An 11,512-nucleotide genomic window follows, 5' to 3' on the forward strand; every position below is an offset into this window, starting at 1 on the left:
TCAGTTATTTTGCTAGCATTTGTATTCAGGCTTAATAGTTTTCAGGTCACTATTATAACACTTTCTAAAAAGATAAGTCTTCAGGTTTTTCTTGAAAGCTGCCACATTATTGCTATTCTTGACATCGAGTGGAAAGTCGTTAAAGAGTCTCGGTGCCGCATAACTGAACGTTCTTCCTCCTATTGCATGATTCACACTAATTTCGAATAGTCTATGTGGGTCATCTGCATGTCTAACTCTTACAGCGGCGCTGGTAGCTTCAGGGTAGGGGACCAGGCAATCACGAAGATATTTAGGCTTATCACTTATAAGTGCTTTGTGAGTCAACAAGCAAATTTTAAATTCAATTCTAGCCTTAACAGGTAACCAATGTAGATCGATCAGTGCAGGAGTTATTCTCTCCCGAAATTTAATGCCTTTTATCAGTCTAGCCGCCCGGTTTTGCACATTTTGAAGCTTTCTTAGTAGTGTATTGGGCAATTGTAGTACAGAGAATTGCAATAATCAAGCCTTGATATTACATGACTCATCACTAAAATTTTTGTACTGCCCTCTGTTAAATATTTTCTAATAAATGCTATGTTTCTCAGGTGATAGTTACACACTTTCACTGTGTTCACAATTTGGTCCTTCATTGACAAATTACAGTCTATCAGTACACCCAAATTTTTCACAACAGGCACAATCCCAACATCAGCATCACCAATTTTTATACTTTGAATTAACTGGTAATTCTTCAAAGCCACCTTTGTGCCAAAGAACATACATTCTGTTTTATCATCGTTTAATTTGAGCTTTTTCCTCTGCATCCATGTTTTTATTTCAGTCATTATCTCATCAATTTTCTTCACTGTATCTTGTGTTGCTGAAATTGAGAGGTAAAACTGAGTATCATCTGCATATAGTTTAAAACCCACTTTTTGTTTTTTCAAGATGTGTGATAGCTCGATAGTATATATGTTAAACAAGATAGGGCCCAGGACACTACCCTGTGGTACACCCTTCATAAGAATTCTCTCATTGGATCGGTTTCCAGAAACTTCTACAATAGTCTTCCTGTTCACTAAGTAACTTCGCAAAAATTTCAGTGCTTCCTGAGTCACTCCAATAGACTCCAAGTCGTCAAGTAAGTACTCGTGCACAACAGTGTCAAAAGCAGCACTAAGATCTAACATAATTAAAATTCCACACTTTCCCCCATCAAGAAGACCTATCATATCATTCATTATTGAGCACAAAGTAGTTTCTGTAGAATGATTAGCTCTGTAGGCCGATTGATTTTCCGGGAATACCTCTAACTCGTCAATATGCGCCCATAATTGCTCACTAATGACTTTTTCTATAAGCTTTGACATGTAGGATAAATTTGAAATGGGCCTATATGAATTTAGCTCGTTTACATCACCTTTCCCTTTGTAAATTGGTTTGATCAACGCAGTTTTTTCACAGCTAGGAAAACAGGATTGTGATATACTTAGGTTAATTATGTTCAGGTAAATATTATATACGACTTGTTTATTTGGAGCTTCACTTATAGAACTGTTTGGGAAAGGGTCGTTTCCACAATATGTATTCTTCATCTCTCTCATAACCTTTAACAAGTCGCACATATTTATTTCCTTAAATTTTATTAACTTCTTTCCCTCCTTCACTGGCATACCTGACTGTCCTTCCAAGTGATTTTGGAGGAAGCCTCTATAGATTTTATCAATTTTTTCACTAAAGAATATAGCAAAACTCTCTGCACAAACATTGTCAGGCAAGACATATTTTTTCTTTAATCCCATCAAATCATCAAGGTTTTTGTGAAAGTCCTTCATGTTATTGGTTTTTTTACATTCGCCGTTGTAGAATTTTCTTTTTGTTTTTTCTAACAGGATGTTATAGTCATTTCTGGCCTTATTATATAGATTTCTGGCTTGTAAGGATTTGGCTCTTTTCCATCTACCTTCCATCTTACGTCTGTGTCTTTTTGCCTTTAATATGTATATGAAGATCAAATTTAAATGTTTCACTTGCAGACTGAAAATCAATTAAAATTACATCCAAGACATCAGCCTGATTTCACTTAATCTGTAGAAGAATGTGATTTATAACTTTTAATATTAATATTAATTCTTATTTTTTTAGAACATTTTTCGGAGGTAATAATTTGTTTTAATGAATGGAGTTGCCCTTTAGCTTAGCAAATCAAACCTTAAATAGGCGAAATAGGGTGAGAAAATGGTAGTTTCCATCTAATTAACAGAGTATAAATATTTCCACGATTGACTGATCAATTTCTGGAAAAAAAGGTGAAGATATGAAGACATGACAAAAATAATAATGAAAACATATTCTATATAAAACATCTTCATCTTTAGAAAATAAAACAAAAGACAATGAACTAGCTGAAGTACATACACTAATCTAACAATAGGATAAGTATTCATTGCATGTTCTAATATTAGCCTACATTCCAGATGATGTCGACAATACATGCTTTTTTTTATAAAAAGGTACCAATAAATCTATTGCCGAACAGAAAAATACAACAATGTATATGAAGGGTGTTGTATGAAATATATAGACTTACAAGAGGAGGAACCTTCCACTACTGTATACAGGGCAATGACCTGTATATTCTGACGAAGGCAGCAGCCGACGCAGGACCGCGTGTTGTGCGTTTCGGAAGCTTCCCACTCCACCGCCAGAGTGAACTGAGAGCAAGGGATTTGATCGACTCCATTTCCTTCGCTCCACACCAAGATGGAGTGCTCGTCGATACTGGTTAATAACAGACAATAATAATGATAAATGAATTAATAAATGACAAGGGGGTATAAGCTATTTAACAATGTAAAATAACCCTCATAAAGGTTACATCAAAGTCCTTTAGATATAAACCGAGTATATTTAAAGGACTTTGGGTTAAATATAATATAATCTACGAAACAGTTGTAGCCTACTACGAGAGAGAGAGAGAGAGAGAGAGAGAGAGAGAGAGAGAGAGAGAGAGAGAGAGAGAGCCTCTATGTTTGGGTTCCCTCAGGTCCCTCAGTGTGAGGCACCTCGTATATCCACCAGAGAGTTACTAATGCATCTTCCGGTGTATTTTGCATCTTCCAGTCTTGGATGGTCTGAGAGAGAATTTTACAAACTATGAAATTAGTAAAAAATACTATTATGCCTCATACATGTCTGGAAGCTGTATAAAATCCATTTAATTGTAGGAAAAATCAGAGAAATTTGAAATATGAAATTAAAAAATCAAGGGAATGCGACTGACTCACTTTTCTGTCTCAAAAAAAAAAATCACATTTTTCTTTTTTCTTTTCCAACCTCTTACTTAGAAAATTACTATTCTACTCTATCCTCTTCGAACAATGAACGCAGGCCATGTCCCTCATCATCTTTGAGACACTATAATATAATATAGATTAAACTGATTATAAAATGAAGGCGTTGAGAACTCACAGTTGCAGGACCTGCTGGTACTCGGGCACTGCGGGCAGTAAGCCCACCTTGGAGGTACCCAGGCTCTTCTGAAGTTGCTGACACACGGACTCGCTTTCTCGTTTGCAAACGACCAGGACCTGTAAGGGTTCTTACTTAAGGATTCCCTCAAGAAAATAGTGCAATAAGGATATATATGAATGAAAAGTGAAGGTAATGATAATAATAATTATAATAATCTCCCCTATATAATAAAAAGCAAGTGTATATATATATATATAAATATATATATATATGTATGTATATATATGTATATATATTTATATATATATATATATATATATATATATATATATATATATATATATATATATATATATATATATATATATATAAATATATATATATATATATATATATATATATATATATATATCTTTCCGGTCACGCTGAGAGGCATTGCTAGGTGTATAATTCCTAGTTTTTTCCACTCCCTCCAGTAGGGGGAGAGGGAGTAGTTACACTCTGGTGAGAGGGGGGTACCCCGAGAGATCCACTCGGAAACCACAACTACCATGATGTAGTTAGCAAAGGGGGGAAGGGGATGGGAAGGGTTGAATATGCGAGTGCATGTCTATCTACAAATTTAGCCCACATTTTTGACGTGTCGCGTACGCTAGTAACAATAATATCAATAACGTTTACAACTTTTACAATGCTTTCAGAAGGCTTAAATAACTGACATTTCTTTCCTTATACAACCTCTATAGTGTTATAGTGCATCCAATAGTTTATATATGACATATTTGTTTTTGACGTTGTTAATAATTTATATATATTATGACATATCTGTTTTGACGTTGTTACTTTTTTAGAATGATTTATTGTTAATTTGTTCTCTTCATTTATTTATTTCCTTATTTCCTTTCCTCGCTGGGCTATTTTTCCCTATTGGAGTCCCTGGGCTTATAACATCTTGCTTTTCCAACTAGGGTTGTAGCTTGGATAGTAATAATAATAATAATAATAATAATAATAATAATAATAATAAAAAGGCTAATATCACTGGCTACAAAACCATATGTTCATTTACTTTGAAACAGTCGTAATTTTATGAGTGATGGTAATATCGGGACAGCAATACTAACGATCATTATTAGCAAAAGAAAAGAAAATCTAATCGATTCACTACGTGTCGGATAAACAATTAAGATAAGGACGTATGGCGACAGACAGTATCTGCAGACGGGGGCCGAAATGACTGACAACGAACTTAATCTTAAAACTACAAACTAGATTATCAGAATTAATTGCCGAATGCCTTGGTACTTTCGAATTACAAGGTACAGTGAGATAAGACTTTTTTGGGTACTTTCTAATTACAAATTACAGTATTTCATAAGATAAGACTTTGCTTATCGAATAATACAAATTTATAAATTTGGTAATTTTAACAAAAGGATTTTCTATGAATTGCTCAATTTTATTCAGTTTGTCTCTTTGGAAGATATCAGGGAGGCGAGATAAGGAAAAGTTATGTATTTCAAAGTACGCCAGGAGATACATACAACTTTAATTCTACAACTTATCAGATACACAAAAGAAGTGGTCCGTATCAAGTCACAATTTTCAAGTTGCGCAAGGACAACTTGTAAAGTGCTAAATATTGGTAAGAAACCAGATTGAAACATAATAAAAGGATCTAGTTTTCAAACGTCAAAATCTGAACCATCCATATGAATTTATTCTAGTTTTCACAATTTTAAAGAAAATATATTACTATAACCCATCAATATACATTATGTTATTATTTTTTGCTATACCTGAGCTGAATACCGACTTGCTACTAAGCAAAATCATCAATTTTCTTTACAGTTAATTACCTCCGCCACCGAAGTTGGAAGGAGGTTATATTTTCGCCCCTGATCATGTGTGTTTGTGAACAGCTTCCTGGCCACAATTTTAATCGTAGAATAATGAGACTTGCAGGGATTAACTGTTATGTAAAAAGCTGGAAATTATTAAATTTTGGAAGGTCACGATCAAAGGTCAAGGTTAGGGTCAAGCAAAATGACCAATTCACGTAATCAGGCATAAGTTTGGACATCGTTGTCACAGAGACTTCAAACTTGGTTCATATTTGAGTTTGAAAATCCACGCTAATTAATACATGTTAAGATCAAAGGTCAAGGTCAAGCAAAAGGTTGAGAAATAAGCTTCCACGGCGGAGGTCTGCGCTCTACTGAGTGCCTTCTAGTTTTACCTTTTTTCTCGTGTCCTAACCACTGACATTTCAACACACAAGACTAAATGACAAGATAATATCGTAATTGCAAAATAGACAATGCATTGAAATGGAAATATTAATGAATAACCAAAAACTATATATATATTAATTTTTAAACTCCCAACCATTGACATTCCAACGTATAGAAACAGATGTTACTATAATACCGCAATAGTAGAATGCATATTAATGGAATTTTTTTTAAAAAAATGAGACATGATCACAAAAACAATGATAGAAAATCTTAAAAAATTCTAAGCGTGATTGACTAAAATGACCGCAGAAAACTGGATCCAGCCAATAGCAACACAAGTTGTTTCAGAAAGGGGTTTTCATTGGCAGCTGAGATCCAGCAAGAGTGTATCAGACAGACATGATGTGTGCAATCCACCCAAATCTCCTAGCCATCCCTCACCAGGTTTAAAAGGGCAGTGTAGTTTGTGCTCTTCCTATGGCATACTGTACAGTTTAAATGCTACGTTCAATAAGGCAATATCTCCCCTATATAATAAAGAGCAAGTGTCTGGACATACACACACACACACCCATATATATGTATGTATATATATATGTATATATATATATATACATATATATATATATATATATATATATATATATATGTATACATATATATATATATATATATATATATATATATATATGTATACATATATATATATATATATATATATATATGTATACATATATATATATATATATATATATAAATATATATATATATATATATATATATATATATTATATATATATATATATGTATATATACATATATATATAATATATATATATATACTGTATATATACATATATATATAGGCCTATATATATATATATATATATATATATATATATATATATATATATATATATATATATACACACACATACATATATATATATATATATATATATATATATATATATATATATATATATATATATATATGTCCCAATCCTTGTATGAAAAATATGTAGAAGTATGTGTTCTATACAGCGAGATTAATGACCTTTTTAAGAGTACTATGACTGTCAATAATAATTGTGGTGCGCGATCACTGAACTGTTATAGGTCACGTGTGTGAAGTCTGATTTATGACGTGTTATAAGCCTATTGGTGACAGTATATTTCCATCACTGTGGAGAATTTCACAAAATCTAACAATTCAGCATATTGACAGAGCAACATTGCATTTACTTACCGAAGGTTAAGCAGTACCTCTCGAGCGGTCATAATGACAAGGTACTCGTCTGAGAGTAACGGGCTGTAAAAAGTGTATTCACAAACCTTTTTGTTATAAAGTGAAAAACACCCATATTCCGATGTTTCATTATCCATCGACATGGGACATACACACACACACACACACACATATATATATGTATATATATATATATATATATGTATATATATATGTATGTATATATATATATATATATATATATATATATATATATATATATATATATATATATACATACATATGCAGAAGAACCACAGGTTAAATGAAAATACGAAATATACGATTAAGTCCTGACTAGTTTAGTGATACTTTTTCAGAGTACTCTGTAGAAGTATCACGAAACTTGTCAGGACTTAATCGTATATTTCGTATTTTTATTTTCCCTGTGGTTCTTCTGCATCCGAGCATTTCCTGTGATTTTTACGCATATATATATATATATATATATATATATATATATATATATATATATATATATATATATATATATACACACACACATTTCTCTCCTGTCACGCTCAGCGACAGGGAGGAAAGGAAGTACTAATACCCTGGCGAGAGGGGATACCCCAAGAAGTACACTCGGAAACCACAATCTCCCTCAAATTGCTGAACCAGCGTGTTGTAGTTAGAAAAGGGAATAACGGTGGGAAGGGTTGAATCTGTATGCGTGTGCGCACGTGAATATGTGCATATCTAATTAAATATTTTGACGGGTCATGTACACTAGTATATGATAATACTTTTGGATAGAGGAAACCCTTGAGAAAAATGAAGTGCTGGACATTCAAATCTGGTGGTAATGGTGCTTGTGCCCTTATTATAACATGACCTTAAACATGATACTGGTATCATCTTAAGCGTTAATTGGATAGAAAATTTACTTTTGATCTTTATTAAAATGTATATCTAAGAAAAGATTATAATAAAACTTGAGATTTACCGAGAGGAAGAGAGATATCTCTTACCTTGAAATCGGAGTCGGACGAATTTCCCATTTTCCTGGCGACCTTCAGCTCCTTCTTCAGGATTTGAACCTTAGGATGGATCGGGAGATTCTTTTCTGATGTCAAGGTTTCCAGTTCGGATAGCAGTTGATCATAACAATCTGCAGACGAAAAAAAAGGACAATTCAGATGCAATTATCCGTACATAAATGGTTAACATTATTTCGACTGTCTGTCTCAAGAATCTCCTCTTTATAATAATAATAATAATAATAATAATAATAATAATAATAATAATAATAATAATAAAGAACATGTGTCTGGCTACACACACATATATGGATATATATATATATATATATATATATATATATATATATATATATATATATATATATATATATATATCTGGTCACGCTGAGAGGCAATGCCAAACGTTTAACTACTCGGTCTCTAACTGTCCCTCGGGTAGCGGGGAGAGGAAATATCCCGAGAAGTACAGGCTACTCGGAAACCGCAACTTCCGTATTGTAGTTAGGAAATGGGGGAGGGGTGGGAAGGGTAGACTCTGTGCGCTCGTGCATGTGCGTACATAGCTATCTAAATATTTAGCCGTCATTTTAGACGGGTCGCGTACACTATTAATAAATGAATTAAACCAAAATTTCTAAATACCTTATGTTACGGTAAAGTGGGTCGAAGAAAATGAATCAAAGTTTAATTTTTCTTACATAATTTTTCTAGATATGAATAACATTTATTGCTTCATCTGGTTTCCATTGGCTTTAATAATAATTTTCATACTAACATTTATTCTCAATTTCCTTCCCTTAAAAGCAATTAAATTCTTTTTTTTTTCTTTTTATACTATTTTCTAGTATGGCTTATCTATCCCCCATCCCCAAGTACTGCATCTTATATTCAACATTCCTTTTACATCTAATTTTCCTACCCAACATATTAGCACCTATTTGTACATTCCTTTCAGGGATGGTCGCATCACGACATTCACAAGGATATGGAACACCCCTAATGACATATCAGACACTCGGTTAAGACCATTTTTTATACCTAACTTATCAATCTTTTATTTACATAACCTCCCTCATAAAAAAAAAATCTAAATTCTCTCAACAACTTGCCTTCCTTTCCCCGTTTTCTCAGCTCCCTGTACATGACCCTATATAGACTCTATCATAAGTTCTTTGAAGTTCCTGCGTGCTACATATACAACTTTGTTCTGTATCCTAAAGTTCTTTGAAGTTCCTGCGTGCTACATATACAACTTTGTTCTGCATCCTAAAGTTCTTTGAAGTTCCTGCGTGCTACATATACAACTTTGTTCTGCATTCTAAAGTTCTTTGAAGTTCCTGCGTGCTACATATACAACTTTGTTCTGCATCCTAAAGTCCTTTGAAGTTCCTGCGTGCTACATATACAACTTTGTTCTGCATCCTAAAGTCCTTTGAAGTTCCTGCGTGCTACATATACAACTTTGTTCTGCATCCTAAAGTTCTTTGAAGTTCCTGCGTACTACATATACAACTTTGTTCTCTGTCATAAAGTTCTTTGAAGTTCCTGCGTACTACATATACAACTTTGTTCTCTGCCATAAAGTTCTTTGAAGTTCCTGCGTACTACATATACAACTTTGTTCTCTATCATAAAGTTCTTTGAAGTTCCTGCGTACTACATATACAACTTTGTTCTCTGTCATAAGTTCTTTGAAGTTCCTGCGTACTACATATACAACTTTGTTCTCTATCATAAAGTTCTTTCAAGTTCCTGCATACTACATACACAACTTTGTTCTCTGTCACAAGTTCTTTCAAGTTCCTGCGTACTACATACACAACTTTGTTCTCTGTCATAAAGTTCTTTGAAGTTCCTGCGTACTACATATACAACTTTGTTCTCTATCCTAAAGTTCTTTGAAGTTCCTGCGTACTACATATACAACTTTGTTCTGTATCCTAAAGTTCTTTGAAGTTCCTGCGTGCTACATATACAACTTTGTTCTGTATCATAAAGTTCTTTGAAGTTCCTGCGTACTACATATACAACTTTGTTCTCTGTCATAAGTTCTTTGAAGTTCCTGCGTACTACATATACAACTTTGTTCTCTATCATAAAGTTCTTTGAAGTTCCTGCGTACTACATACACAACTTTGTTCTCTGTCACAAGTTCTTTCAAGTTCCTGCGTACTACATACACAACTTTGTTCTCTGTCATAAAGTTCTTTGAAGTTCCTGCGTACTACATACACAACTTTGTTCTCTGTCACAAGTTCTTTCAAGTTCCTGCGTACTACATACACAACTTTGTTCTCTGTCATAAAGTTCTTTGAAGTTCCTGCGTACTACATATACAACTTTGTTCTCTGTCATAAAGTTCTTTGAAGTTCCTGCATACTACATATACAACTTTGTTCTCTGTCATAAAGTTCTTTGAAGTTCCTGCATACTACATATACAACTTTGTTCTCTGTCATAAAGTTCTTTGAAGTTCCTGCATACTACATATACAACTTTGTTCTCTGTCATAAAGTTCTTTGAAGTTCCTGCATACTACATATACAACTTTCAACATCTCGCATAATACATTTAAAACAAAATCCATGACCTCAAAACATTAAAACTATTTCAATAACAATCTAACAGTGGTCTGAAGAGCCACTCACTTATTACTGAGAGAGAGAGAGAGAGAGAGAGAGAGAGAGAGAGAGAGAGAGAGAGAGAGAGAGAGAGAGAGAGAGAGATTGTCTTCACTGAATGGAAGAATAACATGATATTTTTGTTTCATCAAACTCTAATATCAACAATCAAATTAGAAGTGAAAATATAAGACTCGTCATAATTAAATGAACATAAACACGCACCAATAATCGATCTCGTAATGGAAAATTCTAAAATGATTTTATACGATAGATTCAGTTTATCAAACGCAAAAGCAGCGCTATCCATTGACTTTAAATGTCATGTAAAATTACAAAGTATATTCAAAGCAGAGAATTAGTAAGAACAAAGGTTATACAAGGCCATGAGAGCAATAAAGGTCGCTATTCCGGATACTATTGGAAAGGGACAGAAAACAACACAAATTGAAATGACTCAATAGCTTGTTGACTACGTAGTGCATATAAATGCTGCTTGTGTGGAGATGTAAACAGAATTGGAACAAACATTCTAGGTAAACAAATATATGAACTAAGTCATGGAAAAAAATAAGACTTTTACCAAAAAAGTTCTCTTAGTCAAAACATAACAAATATGTGCACGATGTGACACATTGTGTGAATTTTAAGGAAACAAAGAACTAGTTTATTTGAGGAAGAAAACAAATGCATCATAGAGGATTAAATGCAACAAAACGTGCTAAATAGAGATGCTGCGTGCTGATGAAATGATAATTAAATAAAAAAAATAGAAAAGGGGTATATGAATAATTGAAGAATGAGAGGGTCTAATGAAATTTTTAAAATACTGATTGAAGTTATTTTTAATAATGTAAGGATAGTACTGTAATAAGAAGGTCAACGAAGGAAAAGCCTCAACGATCGTTTGGAATGCAAGTGAAA

General features: G+C 33.1%; 1 protein-coding gene across 1 annotated transcript in view; it reads right to left on the reverse strand.

Moving 5' to 3' along the window:
- Window positions 1-11,512, reverse strand: part of LOC137639736 (uncharacterized) — a 136,001-nt gene that overhangs the window by 15,295 nt on the left and 109,194 nt on the right. Inside the window, 3 exon segments of the mRNA XM_068371982.1 lie at window positions 2,576-2,766; window positions 3,457-3,575; window positions 7,956-8,095. Of these exon segments, the coding sequence (XP_068228083.1) occupies window positions 2,576-2,766; window positions 3,457-3,575; window positions 7,956-8,095 (450 nt within the window).

This window comes from Palaemon carinicauda, chromosome 4 (assembly GCF_036898095.1).
Source record: "Palaemon carinicauda isolate YSFRI2023 chromosome 4, ASM3689809v2, whole genome shotgun sequence".
Taxonomy (NCBI): Eukaryota; Metazoa; Arthropoda; class Malacostraca; order Decapoda; family Palaemonidae; genus Palaemon; species Palaemon carinicauda.